Consider the following 26,510-nt stretch of genomic DNA (forward strand, 5'->3'; position numbering starts at 1 on the left):
CTGAGTAGGACTAGAACAAAGAGTGTTCCATATATCCCACGAAAAGGCAGGCATAGCTAGGACCCATGCGGGTTCCCATAGCAACATCTTTGATTTGGAGGAAGTGAGTGGAGTCAAAGGAGAAGTCGCTCAATGTGAGAACAAGTTCAGCCAGGCGGAGGAGGGTGGTGGTGGATGGGGACTGGTCGGGCCTCTGTTTAAGGAAGAAGCGGAGCGCCCCCAGGCCATCCTGGTGGGGGATGGAGGTGCAGAGGGATTGTACGTCCATGGTGAAAAGGAGGCAGTTGGGGCCTGGAAACTGTTAAGGTGGCGGAGGGCGCCGGAAGAGTCGCGGGTGTAGGTGGGAAGAGACTGGACAAGGGAAGAAAAAAAAAGAGTAGAGCTAGGAAGAGATAAGTTCCGTGGGGCAAGAACAGGCTGAAACAAGGTCTACCAGGGCAGTCCTGTTTGTGGATGTGGGAAGGAAGTAGAAGCGGGCTGTGCGAGGTTGGGAAACTATGAGGTTCGCGGCCGTGGGGGGATGATCTCCAGAGGAGATGAGGTCAGTGACAGTCTTGGAAACGGTGGCTTGATGTTCGGTAGTGGGGTCATGGTCCAGGCGGAGGTAGGAGGTGGTGTCGGAGAGTTGCCGTTCAGCTTCCGCTAAGTAGAGGTCAGTTCGCCAAACAACAACAGCATCACCCTTGTCAGCAGGTTAATATACTATATTTGCTGCTCACGATGTGGTCTCCTCTACACTGGGGAGATCAAACGCAGATTGGGTGACCGCTTTGTGGAACACCTCTGTTCAGTCTGTAAGGGGGACCCCGAGCTTCCAGTCGCCTGTCACTTTAATTCTCTGCTGCATTCCCATTCAGACCTCACCGTCCTCGGCCTCCTGTATTGTTCCACTGAAGCTCAGCGTAAGCTCGAGGAACAGCAGCTCATCTTTCGATTAGGCACTTTACAACCTTCTGAAGTCAACATAGAGTTCAACAATTTCAGATTATAACCTCAGCCCCCATCATATATATATTTTTTATCCACACTTGTTTGTGCCTTCCGTTCTTCTCTCCCACATGGCAGCTGTCGTTCATTCTGTCAGCGCAATTTACACTTCATCTAGAGCCATCTCTTGTTTCTTAACCTGTCTCATTCCCATCTCCTTTTGCCTTGAATATCTTAACCTCTCCTGCCTTCTATCCTATCACAGACCTTCCCTTTTGTTCTTCCATCCCCTCCCCCCTTTCCCAGCCCCTACCCTTGCTTACAAATCTGTTCCATTTCCTGCTTTTTTCCAGTTCTGACGAAAGGTCATCGACCTGAAACGTTAACTCTGTTTCTCTCTTCACCGATGCTGCCCGACCTGCTGAGTATCTCCAGCATTTTCTGTTTTTATTTCATTTGAACCAGGCTAGGACCAGTGTCCGGGTGAATCGAATAACTAGGGCTGTAGATAGGGCTTTAAACTAAATAGTAGGGGGGGGGGGGGGGGGGGGGGGGAAAGAGGGATATGCTGAGCGGAAATTTAAAAAAAGTTAAAGAAAAATGAAAAGGCAAAAGTGCAGGGTAGCGATAGGAGTAATGATAACCAGTGTGTCAGGAAGGGACAGAGCGTATACATATAAGAATGCATCAGAAAGAGGGGTAAGAGTAGGGAAAAAAGTAAAAAGACAAAATTAAAAGCTCTCTATCTGAACGCATGCAGCATTCGTAACAAGATAGAGGAGTTGACAGCACAAATAGAAATAAATGGGTATGATCTGATAGCCATTAGAGAGACGTGGTTGCAAGGTGACCAAGGCTGGGAATTTAACATTCAGGGGTATTTGCCATTTCGTAAGACTCGGCAGAAAGGAAAAGGAGGTGGTGTAGCTCTGTTAATAAGGGATGAGATCAGTGCAGGAATGAGAAATGATATTGGCCTAGAAGATCAAGATGCAGAATCAGTTTGGGTGGAGATAAGAAATAATAAAGGTAAAAAGTCACTGGTGGGAATGGTCTACAGGCCCCCAAACAGTAGCCACATTGTAGGACAGAGTATAAATCAAGAAATAATAGAGGCTTGTAAGAAAGGTACGGCTATAATCATGGGAGATTTTAATCTTCATACTGATTGGACAAAGCAAATTGGCAAAGGTAGACTTGAGGAAAAGTTCTTAAGAGTGTATATGGTATGGTTTCTTTGAACAATATGTTGTGGATCCAACCAGGGAGAAGACTATTTTAGATTTGGTAATGTGTAACGAGGCTGGATTAAATAATGATCTCGAAGTGAAGAATCCTCTTGGGAAGAGAGAGATCAAAGCATGGTAGAATTTCAAATTCAGTTTGAGGGAGAGAAAGCTAGGTCTCAAACTAGTGTCCTGAACTTCAACAAAGGCAATTACAAAGGTATGAAGGCAGACTTGGTTAAAGTGGACTGGGAAAATATATTACAGGGTAAGACTGTAGAAAAACAGTGGCAAACATTTAAGGAGCTATTTCATAACTCTCAGCAAAGATATATTCCAGTGAGAAAGAAAGACTCTAAGAGAGGGAATGTGCTTGTTTGATTTTTTTTTAATGTAGAAGGAGGAGTAATGTCTGCAATTACTGTAAATCTGTGGTTTGTTTTAACCACAGTCTGACCATTTGTTGATAAACCTGTTTGGTAGAAAGACTCTTAGAGAAGGATGAACCATCCGTGGCTAACTAAGGAAATAAAGGATGGTATCAAATTGAAAAAAGCATACAATCTTGCAAAGAACAGTGAAAGGCCAGTGGATTGGGAAAATTTTAAAAACCAGCAAAAGACGACTAAAAAAATGATAGAGAGAGAAGATAGCTTATGAGAGTAAGCTAGCAAGAAATATAAAAACAGACAGTAAGAGCTTCTACAGGTATATAAAAAGGAAGAGAGTAGCTAAAGTAAACGTTGGTCCCTTAGAGGATGAGTCTGGGGAATTAATAATGGGAAACAGGGAAACGGCGGAGACTTTGAACAAATATTTTGTATCGGTCTTCACGGTAGAAGACACTAAAAGCATCCCAATAATAGATAATCAAAGGGCTATTGGGGTGGGGGGAAACTTAAAACAATCACTATCACTAGAGAGAAAGTACTAGGCAAACTAATAGGACTAAAGGTGGACAAGTCCCCTGGACCCGATGGCCTGCATCCTCGAGTCTTAAAAAAGAGGTGGCTGCAGAGATAGTGGATGCATTGGTTGTAATCTACCAAAATTCCCTGGATTCTGGAAAGGTCTCAGTGGACTGGAAAACCACAAATGTAACGCCCCTATTTAAGAAAGGAGGGAGACAGAAAGCAGGCAACTATCAACCAGTTAGCCTAACATCTGGCATTAGGAAAATGCTGGAGTTCATCATTAAGGAAGTGATAGCAGGACATTTAGAAAATCATAATATAGTCAAGCAGGGTCAGCATGGTTTTATGAAAGGGAAATCATGTTTGACAAATTTACTGGAGTTCTTTGAGGATGTAATGAGCAGGGTGGATAAAGGGGAACCAGTAGATGTCGTGTATTTGGATTTCCAGACGGTATTCACTAAGGTGCCACATAAAAGGTTATTACACAAGATAAGAGCTCACGGGTTGGGGTAATATATTAGCATGGATAGAGGATTGGCTAGCTAACAGAAAGCAGAGAGTTGGGATAAATGGGTCATTTTCAGGTTGGCAAACTGTAACTAGTGGGGTGCCACAGGGATCAGTGCTGGGGCCTCAGCTATTTACAATCTATATTAATGACTTGGATGAAGGGACCAAGTGTACTGTTGCCAAATTTGCTGATGATACAAAGATAGGTGGGAAAGCAAATTGTGTGGAGGACGCAAAGAATCTCCAAAGGGATATAGATAGGCTAAGTGAGTGGGCAAAAATCTGGCAAATTGAGTATAATGTGAGGAAAAAAGCGAGGTTATATCCACTTTGGTAGGAAAAATAAAAAAGCAAATTATTTAAATGGAGAGAGATTACAAAATGCTGAGGTACAGAGAGATCCGGGGGTCCTTGTACATGAAACACAATAAGTTAGCGTACAGGTACAGCAAGTAATCAGGAAGGCAAATGGAATGTTGGCCTTTATTGCAAAGGGAATGAAGTAGGGAAGTCCTGTCACAACTGTACAGGGCGTTGGTGAGACCACACCTGGAGTACTGCTCACACTTTTGGTCTCCTTATTTAAGGAAGGATATATTTGCATTGGCGGCAATTCAGAGAAGGCTCACGAGGTTGATTCCTGAGATGAAGGGGGTTGTCTTATGAAGAAAGATTGAGCAGGTTAGGTCTATACTCATTGGAGTTTAGAAGAATGAGAGGGGATCTTATTGAAACATAAAAGATTCTGAAGGGGCTTGACAGGGTAGATGCAGAGAGGATGTTTCCCCTCGTGGGGGAATCTGGAACAAGGGGGCATAATTTGAGAATAAGGGGAAATCCTTTAAAATCGGAAAAGAGGAATTTCTTCTCAGAAAGTCATGGATCTTTGGAATTCTCTTCCCCAGAGAGTTGTGGAGGCTGGGTCACTGAATATATTTAAGGTGGAGATAGACAGATTTTTGAACGATAAGGGAGTCAAGGGTTATGGGGAGCGGGTAGGAAAGTGGGGTTGAGGCCAAGATCAGATCAGCCATGAGCTTATTGAATAGTGGAGCAGGCTAGAGGGGCCAAATGACCTACTCCTGCGTCTTAGGGGCCGGATATTCCGATCTCTACGGGTGGGTACGCGCTGTGTACCCACCCGTAGGGACATCGCAAATGCTGGTTTCAGGCATGTACTGCGCATGCGCTGGAAACCGGCATTTCCGATCGGTCAAGAAAGCTCTAGACAGATTCTCCGGCTGCCCGGGAGCAGGGTCTCTGCGAGCGGATAGTTCCACCCGCAGAAAACCCTTACAATTCTTACGCCTGGTAAAAGCAGGCGTAAGGCCTGCTTTTACTAGGATAAGAGTTGAAAAAAGTAATTAAAAAAAAAAAAATTTTCCCCACTGATTTATCATTTAAAAATGGTAAGTTTATTTTTAGCCCCGTAAAAAATGTTATTTTTTTCAAAAATTTAAAGTTTTGTTCAAAATAGTTAATTTATTGTACTTTCAAGTCATTTAAAAAATGATTTAAAAAAAAATTATTCAAAGTTTTACTATGTTTTGAGGGTGATCTCCATTCATATATTTGATAGGTCTTCCTGTCAAAAAAAAATATTTCTGGGGTGCCACTGAAGAGTGAGGCAAGTGCTTTTAGGATATGGAGCCAGAAAACCAGGCAGTAAATAGCAGTGAGCAGGCCCCTGCTCATACAGGGATTTGCAATGGCATGGGTCCCACCCTGCAAGATCGACTGGGTAAGCTATGGACAAAGATTTCAGATTCATATGCAATTGGCTTAAGAATAGTTTGTGCTATAAAGTCTCAAAAACCAATAAAGCAAAGTATGAAGTCAAGAAAAAAAGTCAACAAATTACAAAAAAGCTCTGAAACTTTTAATTAATTGAATACACATTCTTTCTCCTTTTAAATAAACAGTTCAGTATTTTCATTCACTTACTTTAAAAGGGGAAGTGCTCCCTAAAATATTTTTCCTGCAGAAACAAGAGCCCCATTTATTTGAAACAAGAATCCAGTTCCTCAAAAAGTGTTTGCAAACCACTTCTTTGAGTCAGAGATATGGGTAGGTGAGATGTGTGCATGGTTTTAAACAACAAAAAGCTAAAAGTACTGACCTCCAGTCTTTGCGCCCACTTCCTCGGGTTCGTGCAAAGAGCTGCAGTTAGTACTGCAATAACCAAAGGTGTTGGTTTTCAGTCTAAACTACCAACCATTAATACCTTAGGCAAAGGGGTTCTAATTCAACCCTGTTTATGTTTCACATTAAAATCATGATGATTGTAGCTGTAAGTTTATTAGTGGGATGGTTTGTGCGCGTTTAGGTACTACCTGCCAGTATCAAACTTTCGATACAAAAACTGCAAGTTCATTTCCAACCTTTCCTCTTCCAGTCTGCTTTCCTCAAGCTCCTTTAGCCTTTGAATAAAAGTAAATGAGCAGTACAATATCGCAAGGCCTATGCCAACGTAGGACGATTGAGGAGGTTTTGCAGTCGCCAAAGTACCAAAGGAGTAAAAACACTTCATAAACTTTCTGAATGCAATTTAAAATAAGTCTTACTGTAATAGTGACAACTTGTTAAGACATTATACACACATTAAAACTTCAGCTGTCACAGGGATTGGGGGCAAGGTACTGACTTGGATAAAGAACTGCTTGGCAGACAGGAAGCAGAGAGTTGGAATAAACGGCTCTTTTTCCTGAGTGGCAGGCAGTGACTGGTGAGGTACTGCAGGGGTCTGTCCTAGGACCCCAGCTATTCACAATATATATAATATATATATGATCTAGATGAGGGAACTAGATGTACAAGAAACTCTCGATTTACCAGCACCTAAATAACCGGAAATCTCTGTTAACCGGCAAAATTCAGGAGTAGGTTCAGCTAAGTTTTACTTCATATTAGTGGCCGTTCCTGGATCTGTGGCTGTGTAACCGGGGTTCCTGCACCTGCTGCTAAGCAACAGGGACACCTGGATCTGTTGCTGTGTACGGGGCTCTCGTACCTTTTACTATACCTCTCTGTAATCCGGACATTTTGATAAACCGGCACCACGCCGGTCCCGGATAAAGAAGAGTTTCCTGTAATATCTCCAAGTTTGCAGACGACACAAAGCTGGGTGGGCGTGTGTGCTGTGAGGAGGATGCCGAGAAACTCCAGTATGATTTGGATAGGTTGGGTGATTATACTGCATCTGCCATGCTTCTGCCCAATGTGGATAAATGCGAGGTTATCCACTTTGGTGGCAAAAACAGGAAGGCAGATTATTATCTGAACGGCAATAGATTGGGGAAAAGGGGAAGTGCAACGAGACCTGGGTGTCCTTGTGCACCAGTCGCTGAAGGTAAGCATGCAGGTGCAGCAGGCGCTTAAGGCGGCAAATGTACGTTGGCCTTCGTAGCGAGAGGGTTTGAGTACAGGAACAAGGATGTCTTGCTGCAGTTGTACAGGGCCTTGGTGAGACCACACCTTGAGTATTGTGTGCAGTTTTGGTCGCCTTATCTGAGGAAGGATGTTCTTGCCATGGAGGGAGTGCAGCGAAGATTCACCAGACTGATACCTGGGATGGCAGGAATGGCGTATGAGGAGAGATTGGGTTGATTGGGCTTATACTTGCTGGAGTTTAGAAGGAGAGGGGATCTCATTGAAACTTATAAAATTCTGACAGGACTAGACAGACTAGATGCAGGAAGGATGTTCCCGATGGCTGGGGAGTCCAGAACCAGGGGTCACAGTCTAAGGATAAGGGGTAAGCCATTTAGGACAGACATGAGGAGGAATTTCTTCACCCAGAAAGTGGTGAACCTGTGGAATTCTCTACCACAGAAGGCAGTGGAGGCCAATTCATTAAATATATTCAAGAAAGAGTTGGATATATTTCTTAAGGCTAAAGGGATCAAGGGATATGGGGAGAAGGCAGGGACAGGGTACTGAATTTGGATGATCAGCCACGATCTCATTGAATGGCGGAGCAGGCTCGAGGGGCCGAATGGCCTACTCCTGCTCCGATCTTCTATGTTTCTAAATAAAGGTAGTTTATTAAATCGTCGAATTATGCATGTAAACCTGAAGAATCAGCTTAGGTGTCACTTATCATCATAAACGATCACCTCATACTTAAGTTACTCAGGAATTGCAATTTCTTGTATTGAAAATTTAATTGATGCAATGAATGTTTTCTGCTGTTGACCAATCTTGCAAATTGTATATTTTAAAAAATGACACTTCAGCATGGAGCTAAGCAGAAATTTCAAATTTGGTGGTCTGGCAGTTAGAGTCAGAGTTATACAGCGCAGAAAGAGGCCCTTCGGCCCATTGTGTCTGTGCCGGCCATCAAGCCCTATCTATTCTAATCCCATTTTCCAAGCACTTGAAACGCCATGGAGTACAAGGCTACGGACTAAGTGCTCATCTAAATGCTTCTTGAATGTCATCAGATTATCAGTTATCAGATATTATACTGGCAAAGAAGCATATAAAGTATATAAAGTCAAAATCTGATCAGTATACAATGCATGAAGACCATGGTGTTCTTGTCTACTATTTCATTAGACGGTGGTGTCACCAGAGACCTGTACACAGGTTCCCCACACTCCCACTTAGCTGCATGGTGTGGGGGACCCAATCAAGAGAGAAGGTTGTGGGCAGACTAAGAGGGAGTTGTACATCCACCAAAGAGGAAATAAATCATGAGTGCTAACAGCACAATGAGCACAAAGGCTTAAGCTAACCAATAAAAGATTTTTTGTAAAAAAAATACAACTGATGCACTCTGTTCCACTATTGGTTGCTTTAAAAAAATCCACTCTATATAATGATTTTAAACAGCAAATACTCTTAAATTTTCATAGCATTATAAACAATTTTATATTGAAATTAACATATGCACATGATCTACTCCAATGCCTACCAAGTTACTCTGAACAAACTTCATATAATTAGGGAAAAATGCAATTTAAGCATTAAGCTATACTTCTCATACCAAATATTGAATCATAGCAGTTTAAAATCTTAAGACATTTTATACATAAGAGCTACTCAACATTCACACTTACCTTTTCTTCTTTTTCTTCTCTTTTTTCTTAAGTTTTTCCAAGTCCTTTTTAGCCATTTCCAAGACATCCAGAGCTCCTTTTTCTGAACTAATAACTGAACCAGAAAAAGTGCCATTCAAGTATGGGGGTCTTGCTGAAGCCCTTGCAAGGTTACGCCGTAGGTTTTCATTCATAGCTTCACTCTCAAACAGTTTTGACCTAAAGGCAGAAGAATATCAGGCTAAGAAGGTAATTGTGGGTTAGAGTTAAATATGGGAAAAGATAATGAAATACTCTACAGAACACAAATATAATCCTGCTCAAATTATGGAAGTGGCATGATTTATATGGAATGCAATTTGGGCTGAATAATGTAGATTACAGCATTATCTTGAGATAGGAAGAAGTATCATGCATTTAATTGGTTGTTTCTTCCTTCAATTATTTATCAGAGATTAAATAAGTTATACAGACTCAATTATACTCTTGTATACATAGTCTGTTGGAAGGCTGAAGCTGAAAGCGCCTTATTCGGACAGGATCTCACTGAATTGCCACACATCTGAATGCATGCATTCAACATTCCAGCTTTTGACATCAGCAATAATGTTATTGCTGCATATCTTTTGCCTTATTTCAAAATTAAACAGAGCCAACATACAATCCCCATCATCTTGACTTAAATAAAAACATAGTTACCGGAGATCTTCAACTTCTTGGATATAATTCCGAATCATTGCACTAATTTCTTCATTTCCATCCCCTGTAATTTATCAGGATAGAACACTTAAATTAGTCTGGTTTAAAATGCACAAATGTAATCCATCATGATTGAAGTAGAGGGAACCAGATAAAGGGTTGGGGGCTTGGGGAGAAGAGAGAGAAAGTGCTCGCGTGAAAATGAGTGACGAGGACGAGGGGACGAGAGCGAGAGCGGCGACATCAATGGCATCCACTCCCACCGAGGCCTGGGGTATGAGAGGCTCCATGGCACTGCAATGCAAGAAGGGCATCTAAAAAGAAATGCAGCTCCTGCTCTGCAGTTCCTAAAAGAGCTCTATTAATGCAAGGTAATATGACCTATTCTGGGGGCTTTATTCAGTCCATAACAGAAACTACACTTTCTCTCAGCAGGCATAGCTTTTGTTGAGCCTAGCAGAAGCAGCACTGGGTGGAATATCCGCAGCCAAGCTCCCTTGAAATTACAGTGGGCGCTGCGGCAGATCATGACCACCCCACTATCTCCACACATCTATCCATCTCTCTCTCGCCCCCTCCCGAAATATCTATCTCTCAATATCTATATATTTATATCCATATACAGGAAAATGTTTTTAGGGAACATATAGACAAAAGTTAAACAATGTACTACAACTTGAATTCAATTGTTCAACCTTACATTCATTGAGTGACCATTGGTCATTTCTGCAGGGTACTGAGCACTTTCAGAACATATGCCCAGGGAAAGATAGGCTTTGCTGCTGCACCAATGAACATGCAGAAATAACTATTATTTCTGAATATTTAACATCACTTTCTGGCATCAAAATCACATTAGTCCACCATTTAAAGAGAGAAATAAACAGAAGCATATTTCTCTTAATTTTGAACTGTCTAAAATTAAAAGGTTACCTGATTTAGCAAGAACTTGGTTGACCTGATCACTGAGAAGCTGTGTTACTCTTGCCCTCAGCGATTCTATGGTCTCTTGCATAGCTTTTATTCTCATTCGCAGATTATTGTTTTCAGTTTGTAGCATAGTATTTTCGTGGAACATATCATTGATGCTCTCCACACCATCGTCTCCTATTATTCTCTTACCCTAACAACAGAAACAATTTTTGGTTGAGACTCAAGATCAAGATGCTAGAGTCCATTATAAAAGATGTAATAGCAGAGCACTTGGAAAACAGTGACAGGATCAGACAAAGTCAACATGGATTTACAAAAGGTAATCATGCTTGAATAATCTACTGGAATTTTTTGACGATGTAACTGGTAAAATAGATAAGGGAGAACCAGTGGATGCGGTGTATTTGGACTTTCAGAAGGCTTTCGATAAGGTCCCGCATAAGAGATTAGCGTGTAAAGTTAAGGCACATGGGATGGGGGGGCAAGGTACTGACTTGGATAGACAACTAGTTGGCAGACAGAAAGCAAAGAGTTGGAATAAACGGGTCTTTTTCCGAGTGGCAGGCAGTGACTAGTGGGGTACCGCAGGGATCGGTCCTTGGACCCCAGCTGTTCACAATATATATTAATGATCTAGACAAGGGAACTAGATGTAATATCTCCAAGTTGGCAGACGACACAAAGCTGGGTGGGTGTGTGTGCTGTGAGGAGGATGCCGAGAAACTCCAGGATGATTTGGACAGGTTGGGTGATTGGGCAGAAGCATGGCAGATGCAATATAACGTGGACAAATGTGAGGTTATCCACTTTGGTGTCAAAAACAGGAAGGCAGATTATCTGAATGGCAATAGATTGGGAGAAGGGTAAGTGCAACGAGACCTGGGTGTCCTTGTGCACCAGTTGCTGAAGGTAAGCATGCAGGTGCAGCAGACAGTTAAGAAGGCAAATGGTATGTTGGCCTTCGTAGCGAGAGGGTGGTTGGAGTACAGGAACAAGGATGTCTTGCTGCAGTTGTACAGGGCCTTGGTAAGACCACATCTTGAGTATTGCATGCAGTTTTGGTCACCTTATCTGAGGAAGGATGTCCTTGCCATGGAAGGAGTTCAGCGAAGATTCACCAGGCTGATACCTGGGATGGTAGGAATGACGGATGAGAGATTGGGTCGATTGGGCTTATACTTGCTGGAGTTTAGAAGAATGAGAGGAGATCTCATTGAAACTTATAAAATTCTGACAGGACTAGACAGACTAGATGCAGGGAGGTTGTTCCCGATGGTTGGGGAGTTCAGAACCAGGGGTCACAGTCTAAGGATAAGGGGTAAGCCATTTAGGACAGAGATGAGGAGGAATTTCTTCACCCAGAGAGTGGTGAACCTGTGGAATTCTCTACCACAGAAGGCAGTTGTGGCCAATTCATTAAATATATTCAAGAAGGAGTTAGATATATTTCTTAAGGCTAAAGGGATCAAGGGGTATGGGTAGAAAGCAGGGACAGGGTACTGAATTTGGATGATCAGCCATGATCGCATTGAATGGCGGAGCAGGCTCGAGGGGCCGAATGGCCTACGCCTGCTCCTATCTTCTATGTTTCAAACGGGTTTCTCAACTGGTTGCCAAACTTAACTCCGATTTCTCTGCTGCCTGTCTCCGTTCCACTTAGTCTGCAAATTAATTGTCCCACCCATGCCAATACCATTAATCTTGGCTCCAGACAAGGCCTCTTCACCTCAAATGTCACAATTACAGAATATTGCTTTGAAAGCGCCATTTGAAGGAGGTCAAGCAGCCAACAGTTCAACATGCCCTCGCCAAGAACCTGCCACAACTCCAGGTAATTGGAGCAAGCCAACATCTCAACACTGTCATTTACTCCACCGATTGCAAACACCAGGAGAGGTACATTCACCCTGGAGGATTCGGTCAACTTGAGGAGAGAATAACAAACATGAGAGAACAGAAGTATGTTGTGGAAGTAATGGGGCAATAAACTGCTGGCTAAAGGGCTAGCTTAGTTGGCCTCCCTCTGTTGCATAGCACAGGAATTCTGATCAGGCAGTGTCTGTAAATAAAAAAAGACAATTATCTGAGCATGATTACCTTCATTTGAAACTATACACAATACCCTTGCAATGTCTGGCACAAACTCTGGAAAAATTCATACATCGATTAAAAGGGAAATTAAAGAAGCTTGCAATAAGGGCACAGCAGTCGTCATGGGTGACTTTAATCTACATATAGATTGGGCTAACCAAATTAGTAACAATACTGTGGAGGAGGAATTCCTGGAGTGTTTACGGGATGGTTTCCTGGACCAATATGTCGAGGAACCAACCAGAGATCAGGCCATCTTAGACTGGGTGTTATGTAACGAGAAAGGATTAATTAGCAATCTTGTTGTACGAGGCACCTTGGGTCGGAGCGATCATAATATGATCGAATTCTTCATTAAGATGGAGAATGAAGTAGTTGACTCAAAGACAAGGGTCCTCAATTTAAATAAAGGAAACTACGATGGTCTGAGGAGCGAGTTGGGTAGGATTGATTGGGGAATGGCACTCAAAGGGTTGACAGTGGATCGGCAATGGCAAACATTCAAAGACCGAATGGATGAACTACAGAAGTTGTTCATCCCAGTTTGGCATAAAAATAAAACAAAAAAGGTGACTCAACCGTGGCTAACAAAGGAAATTAGGGATAGCATAAGATCCAAGGAGAGGACATGCAAATTGGCCAGAAAAAGCAATAATCCTGAGGATTGGGAGCAGTTTAGGATTCAACAAAGGAGGACAAAGGGATTAATTAAGAAAGGGAAAATAGAATATGAGAGTAAGCTTGCAGGGAACATAAAAACTGACTGTAAAAGCTTTTATAGATATGTGAAGAGAAAAACATTGGTGAAGTCAAGTGTGGGTCCCTTGCAGTCAGAAATCGGGGGAATTTATAATGGGGAGCAAAGAAATGGCAGACCAACTAAATACATATTTTGGTTCTGTCTTCACAAAGGAGGACATAAATAACCTCCCAGAAAAACCGCGGAACATAGGGTCTGATGAAAGGGTGGAACTGAAAGATATCAGTATTTGTAAGGAAATGGTGTCAGGAAAATTGATGGGACTGAAGGCCGATAAATCCCCAGGGCCTGATAATCTACATCCCAGGGTACTTAAGGAAGTGGCCCTAGAAATAGTAGATGCATTGCTGGTCATCTTCCAGAACTCGATAGACTCTGGAACGGTACCCATGGATTGGAGGGTAGCTAATGTTACCCCACTATTCAAAAAAGGTGGCAGAGAAAAAGCAGGGAATTATAGACCGGTAAGCCTGACATCGGTAGTGGGGAAAATGCTAGAGTCCATTATAAAAGATGTAATAGCAGAGCACTTGGAAAGCAGTGACAGGATCGGACAAAGTCAACATGGATTTACAAAAGGTAAATCATGCTTGGCTAATCTACTGGAATTTTTTGAGGATGTAACTGGTAAAATAGATAAGGGAGAACCAGTGGATGTGGTGTATTTGGACTTTCAGAAGGCTTTCGATAAGGTCCCGCATAAGAGGTTAGCGTGCAAAATTAAGGCACATGGGATTGGGGGCAAGGTATTGACTTGGATAGAGAACTGGTTGGCGGACAGAAAGCAAAGAGTTGGAATAAACGGGTCATTTTCTGAGTGGCAGGCAGTGACTAGTGGGGTACCGCAAGGATCGGTCCTAGGGCCCCAGCTGTTCACAATATATATTAATGATCTGGACGAGGGAATTGGATGTAATATCTCCAAATTTGCAGACGACACAAAGCTAGGTGGGAGGGTATGCTGTGAGGAGGATGTCATGAAACTCCAGTACGATTTGGACAGGTTGGGCAGAAACATGGCAAATGCACTATAATGTGGATAAATGTGAGGTTATCCACTTTGGTGGCAAAAACAGGAAGGCAGATTATTTGAATGGCAATAGATTGGGAGAAGGGGAAGTGCAAAGAGGCCTAGGTGTTCTTGTGCACCAGTCGTTGAAGGTAAGCATGCAGGTGCAGCAGGCGGTTAAGAAGGCAAATGGTATGTTGGCCTTCGTAGCAAGAGGGTTCGAGTACAAGAACAAGGATGTCTTGCTGCAGTTGTACAGGGCCTTGGTGAGACCGCAGCTTGAGTATTGTGTGCAGTTTTGGTCACCTTACCTGAGGAAGAACGTTCTTGCCATGGAGGGAGTGCAGCGAAGATTCACCAGGCTGATACCTGGGATGGCAGGAATGACATATGAGGAGAGATTGTGTCAATTGGGCTTATACTCACTGGAGTTTAGAAGATTGAGAGGGGATCTCATCGAAACCTATAAAATTCTGTCAGGTCTGGACAGACTAGATGCCGAAAGGATGTTTCTGATGGCCGGGGAGTCCAGAACCAGGGGTCATAGTCTAAGGATAAGGGGTAAGCCATTTAGGACTGAAATGAGGAGGAATTTCTTCACCCAGAGAGTGGTGAACCTGTGGAATTCTCTGCCACAGAGGGCGGTGGAGGTCAGTTCATTAAATATATTCAAGAAAGAGTTGGATATATTTCTTAAGGCTAAAGGGATCAAGGGATATGGGGAGAAGGCAGGGACAGGGTACTGAATTTGGATGATCAGCCATGATCTCATTGAATGGCGGAGCAGGCTCGAAGGGCCGAATGGCCTGCTCCTGCTCCTATCTTCTATGTTTCTATGCACGGGTACAGTAGCGTAGTGGTTACATTACTGGACTAGTTATCCAGGGAATAAGAGTTTAAATCACACCATGGTAGTTTGAGAATTTGTATTCAGTTTTTAAAATCTAGAAATAGAAAGCCAATACCACTAAGAAGTGATCAGGAAGCTGTCAGATAGTTGTAAAAATCCAACAGGATCACTGATGTCCTTAGGGAAGGAAATGTGCTGTCCTTACATGGTCTGATTGTGGCTGACTGTTAACTGCCCTCTGCAAAAAGCCACACATTTGCATGAAACTGCTAGAAAGGAAAAAAAATAATAAAACCTCCCTAAAGTCTCTCCACCCCCTACAAGGCACAGGTCAGGAGTGTGGTGAAATACTCTCCACTTGCCACTTCTGACGTCATTGCAAGTACAGAAATAGAAGGATAGAGCTGATGAATGCATGGCTGGAGAGATGGTACAGGAGTGAGGGCTCTAGATTCTGGAGGCATTGGGACCGGTTCGGTGGGGGGGGGGGGGGGGGGGGGGGGGAGAGGAGGTGGGGCCTGGACAAGCTGGACAGGTTGCAACTCAACAGCGCTGGGTCCAAGATCCTCATGGGGGCGGGGGGTTGCCAGTGCTGTTGGGGAGGGTTTAAACTAGCTTGGCCGGCAGCTCCTCGGCGGGAAGGCATTCCGACTGGGAGGAGGGGAGCTGAGCATGGCGGCCAGAGGCCGAACTGGAAGAGGGAGAAGCAGGCCCCGGGCCGTCAGACCTTGGAGCCGGCGACGGTGAGGAGGAGGCCGCGGCGACCGGAGCATTCACATCCCGACGATGTGTTCGGCAAGTCGGGCGGAGGCAGCGCAGCAGCACCAGCCACGACGACCCGCTGCAGCGCGTCGGCCGGCAGCTCCATGGCAGGAAGCTCGCAGTCCGATTGGGAGGAGGGGAGCCGGGCATGGCAGCCAGAGGTCGGATCGTGAGCAGGAGAAGCAGGCCACCACTTGGAGCCGGCAACAGTGAGGAGGATGGAGCGGCTGAGGGACATCGTGCTCCCACTACCACTGGAAGCCATTGTATTGACTTTCTGAACATGGCGCTGTATGAATAGCTGACGTGTCCCTACGGGGAGTAAGCATTCCATTGTAATTGTACTCGTACTGGTTACATATGGCAAATAAAATTGAATTGAATTGAATTGGATGGTAACTTGAGTGTAGATTCAGAAGGGAGAGAAGCAAAGCTGGAAATGGAAAGCAGAAAATTAGTAAGCTAGTTTGGAAGGTAGACAAAACAAAGGCTAGAAAATAAACAAAGGAGTTTGGTAGTGCTGAATGGTATATACTTTAATGCAAGGAGTCTCGTGAATAAGACAGATGAGCTGAGGTTAAAGAAACAATTACAGCTGTGAGGAGGGATGATATGTTCGAAGGATCATCAAATGAGGCCATGCGAGTTGAAATGAAGAACAAAAATGGGGCAATCACACTGCTAGGAGTGTACTATAGACCCCTAAAAGAGTCAGAGAGAGATAGAAGAGCAAATATATAGGCAAGTTTCTGAGAAGTGCAGAAACAATAGGGCACTAATAGTAGGGGATTTCAACTATCCTAATATTAACTGGGATAGAATCAGTGTAAAAGATATAGAGGGTACAGAATTCTTAAAATGCATTCAGAAGAACTTTAGCCAGTACGCAGCAAGCCCAACAAGACGGGGCGGTTCTGAACTTGGTTTTAGGGAATGAAGCTGGGCAGGTGGAAGGGATATCAGTGGGAGAGCATTTTGGTGGTACTGATCATAATTCAGTTAGATTTAGCGTAGTTATGGAAAAGGACAAAGATATACCAGGAGTAAAAGTTATCAATTGGGGTAAAGCAAATTTTACTAAGCTGAGATGTGATTTAGCAAAAGTGAACTGGAAACAGCGACTTGAAAGTAAATCAGTGTCAGAGCAGTGTGAGGCATTCAAGGAGATAGTGAGGGTTCAGAGCAAATATGTTCTCTCAAAGAAAAAGGGTGGGACTCCCAAATCTAGAGCCCCCTGGATGTCAAGGTGTATACAGGGTAGGATAAGATAAAAAATGGAAGCTTATGCCAGATATGGAGAGCAGAAAGCCTGGAGGAGTATAGGGGTGAAATTAAATAAGTAATTAGGAAAGCAAAGAGAGGGCATTAAAAAATATTGGTGAGTACTGCCATAGACATAGCGAAGGAGGAGGTAGAGGAGATACTGGCTGGGATAAAAATTGATAGAGGAAGGCTGGCTGTACTTAAAAGTAGATAAGTCACCAAGACCGGATGGGATGCATCCTCAGATACTGAGGGAAGTGAAGGAAGAAATCGCGGAGGTACTGGCAATAATCTTTCAATCCTCCTTAGAAACGGGGTGGTACCAGAGGACTGGAGAATTACAAATGTTAAACCCTTGTTCAAAAAAGGGTGTAAAGATAAACCCAGCAACTATAGGCCAGTCAGTTTAATCTTGTAGTAGGGAAGCTTTTAGAAAAAAAATCAGGGACAAAATTGTCACTTGGACAAGTGTGGATTAATTAAGGAAAGCCAGCATGGATTTGTTAAAGGCAAATCGTGTTTAACCAACTTGATCGAGTTTTTTGATGAAGTAACAGAGAGGGTTGATGAGGGCAATGCAGTTGATGTGGTGTACATAGATTTCCAAAAGGCATTTGACAAAGTGCCATATAATAGGCTTGCCAGCAAAATTGAAGCCCATGGAATAAAAGGGACAGTGGCAGCATGGATAGGAAATTGCCTAAGTGACAGGAAGCAGAGAGTAGTGGTGAACGGTTGTTTTTTGGTCTGGGGGAAGGTATACAGTGGTGTTCCCCAGGGGTCGGTTCCAGAACCACTGCTTTTCTTGATATATATTAATGACTTGGATGTGGGTGTACAGGGCACAATTTCAAAATTTGCAGATGACACAAAACTTGGAAGTATGGTGCACAGCAAGGAGGATAGTGATAGACTTCAAGACGACAGACAGGCTGGTGGAATGGGCGGACACATGGCAGATGAAATTTAACAGAAAAATGTGAAGAGTTGCATTTTAGTCGAAAGAATGAGGAGAGGAAATATAAACTAATGGGTACTATCCTAAAGCGGGTGCATGAACAGAGTGACCTAGGGGTATATGTGCACAAATCATTGAAGGTAGGTTGAGAAAGCGGATAAAAAAGCTTACGGGATCCTGGGCTTCATGAATAGAGGTATAGAGTACAAAAGCGTGGAAATTATGATGAACCTGCATAAAACACTGGTTCGACCTCAACTGGAGTATTGTGTCCAATTCTGGGCACCGCACTTTAAGACGGATGTGAAGGCCTTAGAGAGGGTGCAGAAAAGAATTACGAGAATGAGTCCAGGGATGAGGAACTTCAGTTCCATGGATAGACTGGAGAAGCTGGGGTTGTTCTCCTTGGAGCAGAAAAGATTGAAGGGAGATTTGATAGAGGTGTTCAAAATCATGAGGGGTCTGGACAGTAGATAGAGAGAAACTGTTCCCATTGGCAGAGGGGTTGAGAACCAGAAGACACAGATTTAAGTGATGGGCAAAAGAACCAAAGGCTACATAAGAAAAAAACCTTTTTTTACGAGTGGTTAGGATCTGGAATGCACTGCCTGAAGGAGGCAGACTCAATCATGGCTTTCAAAAGGGAATTGGATAAGTACCTGAAGGAAAAACATTTGCAGGGCTATGGGGAAAGGGTGCAGGAGTGGGACTAGCTGAGGTGCTCTTGCAGAGAGCCGACATAGGCTCGACGGGCCAATGGCCTTCTTCCGTGCTGTAACCATTCTATGATTCTAAAATCAAGGAAAACCCAAAGATGTTTTATAAATACATAAAGAGCAAGAGGATAACGAGAGAGAGTAGGGCCTATTAGAAACCAAAAAGGTAACCTGTGTGTTGGAGGTGGAAGACGTGGGTATGGTTCTTAATGAATACTTTGGGGTTGATTTTCAGTGTGCCGTGAGGCAGGCTTTTAGGCGTGCGGGAGGCTAAAATCCCGAATTCGGGGGTCCCGACACCATCACGCCCAAAACCCACCTCCATGCAAGTTTCAAAGGAGGCGGGTACCCGCCCCGCACTGGGACCTGCCAACCCGAGGCGGGAAGGGATTAGTGCCAATTAACTGCCTGTTAACAGGTAGTTAACAGGCAGTTTTTAGCCTAATCCCTATTTTGAAGGGTGTCGTGTGGGATTCCCGACAGCTCCAAACCACGCCAGGTTAGAGTCATCGGGTTGAAGGACTTGGAGGGGTCGCGATGTCGGTGTTCAGGTGAGTGATGGGTGCATGAGTGCAAAGGTAAGTGTGTTTGGTGTGTCAAAAGTGTGTAAAGAAGTTTAAATTACCTGTACTTACTTTTACAGCCTTCCTTCCTCTAGGCTTCGGGAGTCCATCATTCAGCCGGCACAGAAAGCAAAACGGCTGCGATGTCAAAAGTGACAGCCTGCAGCTTTCAGTGCCGCCGAGATTTCTAACTGAGTCTGCGTAGAAGGACTCAGGTTAGAAGTAAGACTGTCAGTGTTTGACAGCTTCAAACAGCTGTGAAATACTGATATTTCATCTGTCAACACGTCTTGACAGATGAAATTTCAGTCTGTGACGTCACCTGTTGCCGGGTGGCCCTTAATTGGCCTGCTGAGCCCGCTGGGCGGGCTCAACAAGGTCAATCAAGTGAAAATAGCGTGGACTGGCCGCATCTCGATGGAGGCAGGACTAAAACCTGAAAGTTGTAGTCCCACCTCCTTCATGAAAATCCAGCCCTTTGTGTCTATCTTCACAAAAGAGAGGGACGATGCAGACATTGTAGTTGAGGAGGAAGAGTGCGAAATACTACAGTGAGAGGGGAAATATTAAGGGGTTTGGCATCTTTGAAAGTAGATAAATCGCCAGGCCTGGATGAAATGTATCGCAGGTTGTTAAGAGAACCAAGGGAGAAAATAGTGGAGGCTCTGAATTTTCCAATCCTCCAGCTACAGGTGTAGTGCCAGAGGACTGCTAACATTGTACCGTTGTTTAAAAAAGGAGAAAGGGATCGACCAAGTAATCGGTGGTGGGCGAATTATTGGAAAAAATTCTGAGGGACATTAGTAATCATCATTTAGAATGGCACGGCAAAGACAGTCAGAATGGATTTGTTAAGGGAAGGTCGTGTCTGACTAACTTGATTGAATTTTGAGAGCTAACAAGGAGGGTCGATGAAGGCAGCACGTTTGATGTAGTCTACATGGATTTTAGCAAGGCTTTTGACAGGGTCCCACATGGTAGACTGGTCAAAAAAGTAAAAGCCCATGGGATCCAAGGGAAAGTGGCAAATTGGATCCAAAATTGTCTCAGTGGCAGGAAGCAAAGAGCGATGGTCGACGGATGTTTGTGACTGGAAGGCCGTTTCCAGTGGGGTTCCACAGGGTTCAAAACTAGGTCCCTTGCTTTTTGTGGTATATATCAATGATTTAGACTTCAATGTCGGGGGCATGACTAAGAAATTTGATACAAAAATTGGCCGTGTGGTTGATAGTGAGGAAGAAAGCTGTAGACCGCAAGGACAGGTGGGCAGAAAAGTGGTAAATGGTATTCAATCCAGAGAAGTGTGAGGAACAGAGGGACCTTGGAGTGCGTGTCCACAGATCCCTGAAGGTAGCAGGACAGGTAGATATGGCGGTTAAGGCAGCGTACGGGATGCTTTCCTTCATTAGCCGAGGCATAGAATACAAGCGCGAGATTATACATAGAAGATAGGAGCAGGAGTAGGCCATTCGGCCCCTTGAGCCTGCTCCGCCATTTAATGAGATCATTGCTGATCATCCAAATTCAGTACCCTGTCCCTGCTTTCTCCCCATATCCCTTGAGCCCTTTAGCCTTAAGAAATATATCTAACTCCTTCTTGAATATATTTAATGAATTGGCCTCCACTGCATCTGTGGTAGAGAATTCCACAGGTTCACCACTCTCTGGGTGAAGAAATTCCTCATCTCTGTCCTAAATGTCTTACCCCTTATCCTTAGACTGTGACCCCTGGTTCTGGACTCCCCCACCATCGGGAACATCCTTCCTGCATCTAGTCCTGTTAGAATTTTATAAGTTTCAATGAGATCCCCTCTCATTCTTCTAAACTCTAGCGAATATAAGCCTAATCAACCCAATCTCTCCTCATACGTCATTCCTGCCATCCCAGGTATCAGTCTGGTGAATCTTCGCTGCACTCTCTCCATGGCAAGGACATCCTTCCTCAGATAAGGTGACCAAAACTGCACACAATACTCAAGGTGTGGTCTCACCAAGGCCTTGCACAACTGCAGCAAGACATCCTTACTCCTGTACTCGAATCCTCTCGCTATGAAGGCCAACATACCATTTGCCTTCTTAACTGCTTGCTGCACCTACAGTACATGCTTACCTTCAGTGACTGGTGCACAAGGACACCCAGGTCTCGTTGCACTTCCCCTTTTCCCAATCTATTGCTGTTCAGATAATAATCTGTCTTCCTGTTTTTGCCACCAAAGTGGATAACCTCACACTTATCCACATTATACTGCATTTGCCATGCATCTGCCCAATCACCCAACCTGTCCAAATCATACTGGAGTTTCTCTGCATCCTCCTCACAGCACACACGCCCACCCACCTATGCTTGAACTGTATAAAACACAAGTTAGGCCACAGCTAGAGTACTGCGTACAGTTCCAGTCATCACATTACAGGAAAAATGTGATTGCATGAGAGAGGGTAGAGAGAAGATTTGTGATGATGTTGCCAGGACTGGAGAATTTTAGCTATGAGCAAAGATTGGATAGGCTGGGGTTGTTTTCTTTGGAACAGAGAAGGCTCAAGGGAGACTTAATTGAGGTGTATAAAATTATGAAGGGCCTAAATAGAGTGGATAGGAAGGACCTCATTCCTTTAGCAGAGGTCAATAACTAGGAGGGGGGGGGGGGGGGCATAGATTTAAAGTAATTGGTAGTAGGATTAGAGGGGAGTTGAGAACTTTTTTCACCCAGAGGCTGGTGGGGGTCTGGAACTCACTGCCTGAAAGGGAGGCAGAAACCCTCAGTGCATTTAATAAGTACATGGATGTGCACTTGAAGTGCCGTAACCTACGAGGCTACAGACCAAGAGCTGGAAAGTAGAATTAGGCTGGATAGCTCTTTCGGCTGGCAAAGGCACGATAGGCCAAATGGCCTCCTTCAGTGCTGTAAATTTCTAGGATTCCAGGATTGCCTGGATGAGTGCATCAGCAACACCACTCAAGGAGCTCAACACCATCCAAGACAAAGCAGTTCACTTGACCAGCACCCCATCCATTAACTTAAATATCCATTCTGTACCATGATGCAGGGTGCACTGCAACGTCGCCAAGGCTTCTTCGGGAGCACCTCTCAAACCTGCGAGCTCCACCACCTAGGACAAGGGGATCTGGTGCAATCACCTTGAAGTTCCCCTCCAAGTCACACACCATTCTAGCAGCGACAGTGCGGATCCGGGAGGAGCGGCAAGGCGGCAGTATAAGGTGAGCCCGGGGCGAAGGTAGGCCCCACAGCAGCAGCAGTGCGGACCTGGGAGGAGCGGCGAGGCGGCACCAACTCAGCGCCAGCAGAATTTTCGAAGAGTGACACCAGAAGTCAAAAGTGACGTCGGCACAAGGGGAGGGAGCAGATTGGCGAGTATCTGCTAAGTGTTTAGACTAGGCTTTCTTAAAGTTTTAAGTTTATTCCAGCTAGGTTAGTAAATAGTCTGTTAATTAGAGGTATGGCAGGGCAGCTCACACCCATGGAATGCACATCCTGTGCCATGTGGGAAGTCCTGGACACCTCCCGTGGTCTAGATGACCACATGTGCGGGAGGTGTCGCCAGCTACAGCAGCTCGAGCACCGGGTTACGGAGCTTGAGCGGCGGCTGCAGTCACTGCTGTGCATCCGCGAGGCTGAGAGCTACGTGGATAGCACGTCTTGGGAGGTGGTCACCCTGTAGCTTAAGAGTATGCAGGCAGAGAGGGAATGGATGACCGCCAGACAGAAGAGGACCACCAGGCAGGGAGTGCAGGAGTCCCCTGAGCCCATCTTGCTCACCAACCAGTATTCAGTGCAGAGTACTGTTGAGGGCGATGGTTCCACTGGGGAGTGTAGCCAGAGCCAAATCCACAGCACCATGGAAGGCTCAGCTGCACAGGGAGGGGGGGGGGGGGGGGGGGGGGGGGGGGAGAAGAGGAGAGGGAGAGCAATAGTGATAGGGTATTCAATAGTTAGGGGAGCAGACAGGCGTTTCTGCAGCTGCAGCCGTGACTCCAGGATGGCATGTTGCCTCCCTGGCTCCAGGGTCAAGGATGTCACTGAACGGCTGCAGGGCATTCTGAGGGGGCGGGGGGGGGGGGGTGAACAGCCAGAGGTAGTGGTCCATATGACATAGGTAGAAAGAGGGATGAGGTCCTGCAGGCAGAGTTTAAGGAGCTAGGAAAGAGGTTAAAATGCAGGACCTCAAAAAGGTATTAATTTCCAGATTACTACCAGTGCCACGTGCTAGTGAGTACAGGAATAGAAAGACAGAGCAGATGAATGCGTGGCTGGAGAGATGGTGTAGGAGGGAGGGCTTTAGCTTCCCGAGGAACTGAAACCATTTCTGGAAGAGGTGGGACCTCTACAAGCCAGACGGATTGCACCTCAACAGGAACGGGACCAATATCCTCTCGGGAGGGTTTGCTAGTGCTGTTGGGGAGGGTTTAAACTAGCTTGGTAGGGGGATGGGAACCTAAGAGTCGAGTCAGTAGGGAGGGGAAAAAAAAAAAAAACCTGGAATTGGAAAACAAAAACGTAGGAAGTAAATCGGAAGGACAGAGGAATCAAGGGCTAGATAGTAGTCAACAAGGAGGTTTGCCTGTACTAAATGGTACATACTTCAACGCAAGGAGTATAGCGAACAAGGCAGATGAGCTGAGGGCACAGGTAGATATTTGGGACTATGATATTATAGCTATTACAGAGACATGGCTGAGAGAGGGGCAGATATGGCAGCTCAACATTCCTGGTTACAGGATTTTCAGATGGGATAGAGGGGGAGGTAAAAAGGGAGGGGAGGTCACGGTATTGATTAAAGAAACTATTACAGCTGTGAGGAGGGATCATCAAACGAGGCCACAGGGGTCGAATTGAAAAACAAAAAAGGGGCGATCACACTGCTGGGAGTGTACTACAGACCCCCCAAAGAGTGAGAGGGAGATAGAAGAGCAAATATGTAGACAAATTTCTGAGAAGTGCAAAAACTATAGGGCAGTAATAGTAGGGGATTTCAACTACCCCAATATTATTAACTGGGATAAAATTAGTGTGAAGGGTATAAAGGGTGCGGAATTCCTAAATGCATCCAGGAGAACTTTTTTAGCCAGTATGTAGCAAGCCCAACAAGGGAGGGGGTGGTTCTGGACTTAGTTTTAGGGAATGAAGCTAGGCAGGTAGAAGGCTATCAGTGGGGGAGCATTTTGGTGCTAGTGACCATAATTCACTTAGATTTAAAAGGTAATTATGGAAAAGGACAAGGATTGACCAGGAATAAAAATTCTAAATTGGGGATAAGCAAATTTTGATTAGCTCAGGAGGGGATTTAGCCATAGTGGACTGGAAACAGCTACTTGAAGGTAAATCAGTGTCAGAGCAGTGGGAGGCATTCAAGGAGGAGATCCGGAGGGTTCAGACCAAACGTGTGCCATTGAAGAAAAAAGGTGGGGCTAACAAATCTAGAGCCCCTTGGATGTCTAGGGGCATACAGGGTAGGGTAAAGAAAAAAAGGGAGGCGTATGACAGATACCGAGGGCTAAATACTCCAGAATCTTTAGAGGAGTACAGAAAGCGCAGGGGTGCAATTAAAAAGGATATTAGGAAAGCAAAGAGAGAGCATGAAAAATTCTTGGCAAATAAAATCAAGGAAAACCCAAAGATGTTTTATAAATATATTAAGAGTAAGAGGATAAACTAAAGAAAGGGTATGGCCTATTAGAGATCATGAGGGTAATCTGTGTATGAAAGCAGGAGACGTCGGTAGGGTTCTTAATGAATACTTTGCGTCTGTTTTCACAAAGGAGAGGGGCGAAGCAGACATTGCTATCAGGGAGGAGGAGTGTGCAATATTAGATGAAATAAACTGCGAGAGAAGAAGTATTAAGGGGTTTAGCAGGCTGTTAAGCGAAGCAAAAGAGGAAATAGCAGGAGGTCCTGACCATCATTTTCCAATCGTCTCTGGCTTCAGGTGTGGTGCCGGAGGACTGCTAATGTGGTACCCTTGTTTAAAAAGGGAGAAAAGGATAGACTGAATAATTACAGGCCAGTCAGCCTAACCTCGGTGGTGGGAAAAGTACTGGAAAGAATTCTGAAGGACAGAATAAATCTTCATTTAGAAAGACATGGATTAATCAAGGTTAGTCAGCACGGATTTGTTAAGGGAAGGTCGTGTCTGACAAACTTGATTGAATTTTTTGAGGAGGTAACAAGGAGGGTAGATGAGAGTAATGCGTTTGATGTAATGTATGTGAACTTTAGCAAGGCTTTCGATAAGGTTCCACATGGCAGACTGGTCACGAAGTTAAAAGCCCATGGGATCCAGGGGAAAGTGTCAAGTTGGATTCAAAACTGGCTCGGAGGCAGGAAGCCGAGGATAATGGTTGATGGGTGTTTTTGTGACTGGAAGGCCGTTTCCAGTGGGGTTCCGCAGGGCTCAGTACTAGGTCCCTTGCTTTTTGTGGTATATATCAACGATCTTGACTTAAATATAGGGGGTATGATTAAGAAGTTTGCAGATGATACTAAAATCGGCTGTGTGGTTGATACTGAAGGAAGCTGTAGACTGCAGGAAGATATCAATAAATTGGTCAATCCGGAGGGCTAACAAGGAAAGGGAATACACATTAAATGGTAGGACACTGAGTAGTGCAGAGGAACAAAGGGACCTTGGAGTGCATGTCCACAGAACCCTGAAGGTAGCACGCCAGGTAGATAAGGTGGTTAAGGCGGCATACGGAATGCTTGCCTTTATTAACCGTGGCATAGAATACAAGAGCAGGGGGGTTATGCTTCAACTGTATGAAACACTAGTTAGGCCTCAGCTAGAGTACTGCGTGCAGTTCTGGTCACCACATTACAGGAAAGATGTGATTGCACTAGAGTGTACAGAGGAGATTTACAAGGATGTTGCCAGGAGTAGAGAATCTTAGCTATGAGGAAAGACAGGATAGGCTGGGTTTGTTTTCCTTGGAACAGAGGAGGCTGAGGGGAGACCTTATTTGAGGTGTATAAAATTATGAGGGGCCTAGATAAAGTGGATAGAAAGGACCTATTTCCCTTAGCAGAGGGGTCAAAACCAGGGGGGCACAGATTTAAAGTAATTGGTGGAAGGTTTAGTGGGGATTTGAGGGGAAGTTTCTTCACCCAGAGGGTTGTGGGGGTCTGGAACTCACTGCCTGAAAAGGTGGGAGAGGCAGGAACCCTAACCACATTTAAAAAGTACTTGGATGTGCACTTGGGATGCTGTAACCTGCAGTGCTATGGACCAAGAGCTGGGAAGTGGGATTAGGCTGGATAGCTCTTTGTTGGC

At 44.6% G+C, this 26,510-nt stretch overlaps 1 protein-coding gene across 6 annotated transcripts in view; it reads right to left on the reverse strand.

Annotated features, from left to right (window-relative positions):
- The window catches only part of LOC147105620 (kinesin-like protein KIF21A), a 194,325-nt gene that overhangs the window by 107,745 nt on the left and 60,070 nt on the right, over positions 1-26,510 (reverse strand). For all 6 annotated transcript variants that reach the window (XR_015081534.1, XM_086010168.1, XM_086010167.1 and 3 more), the window contains exons 9-11: positions 10,252-10,441; positions 9,319-9,382; positions 8,641-8,838 (exon numbers count right to left, since the gene is read on the reverse strand). Coding sequence is in view for 5 of the 6 variants with exons in the window: in XM_086010168.1 (XP_085866294.1) it covers positions 8,641-8,838; positions 9,319-9,382; positions 10,252-10,441 (452 nt within the window). In the remaining variant the exon portion in view is untranslated. The remainder of the gene's footprint in view (positions 1-8,640; positions 8,839-9,318; positions 9,383-10,251; positions 10,442-26,510) is intronic.

The sequence above is a fragment of the Somniosus microcephalus genome, chromosome 17 (assembly GCF_052327205.1).
Source record: "Somniosus microcephalus isolate GS21.2 chromosome 17, FLI_Smic_1.0, whole genome shotgun sequence".
In the NCBI taxonomy this organism is placed as follows: Eukaryota; Metazoa; Chordata; class Chondrichthyes; order Squaliformes; family Somniosidae; genus Somniosus; species Somniosus microcephalus.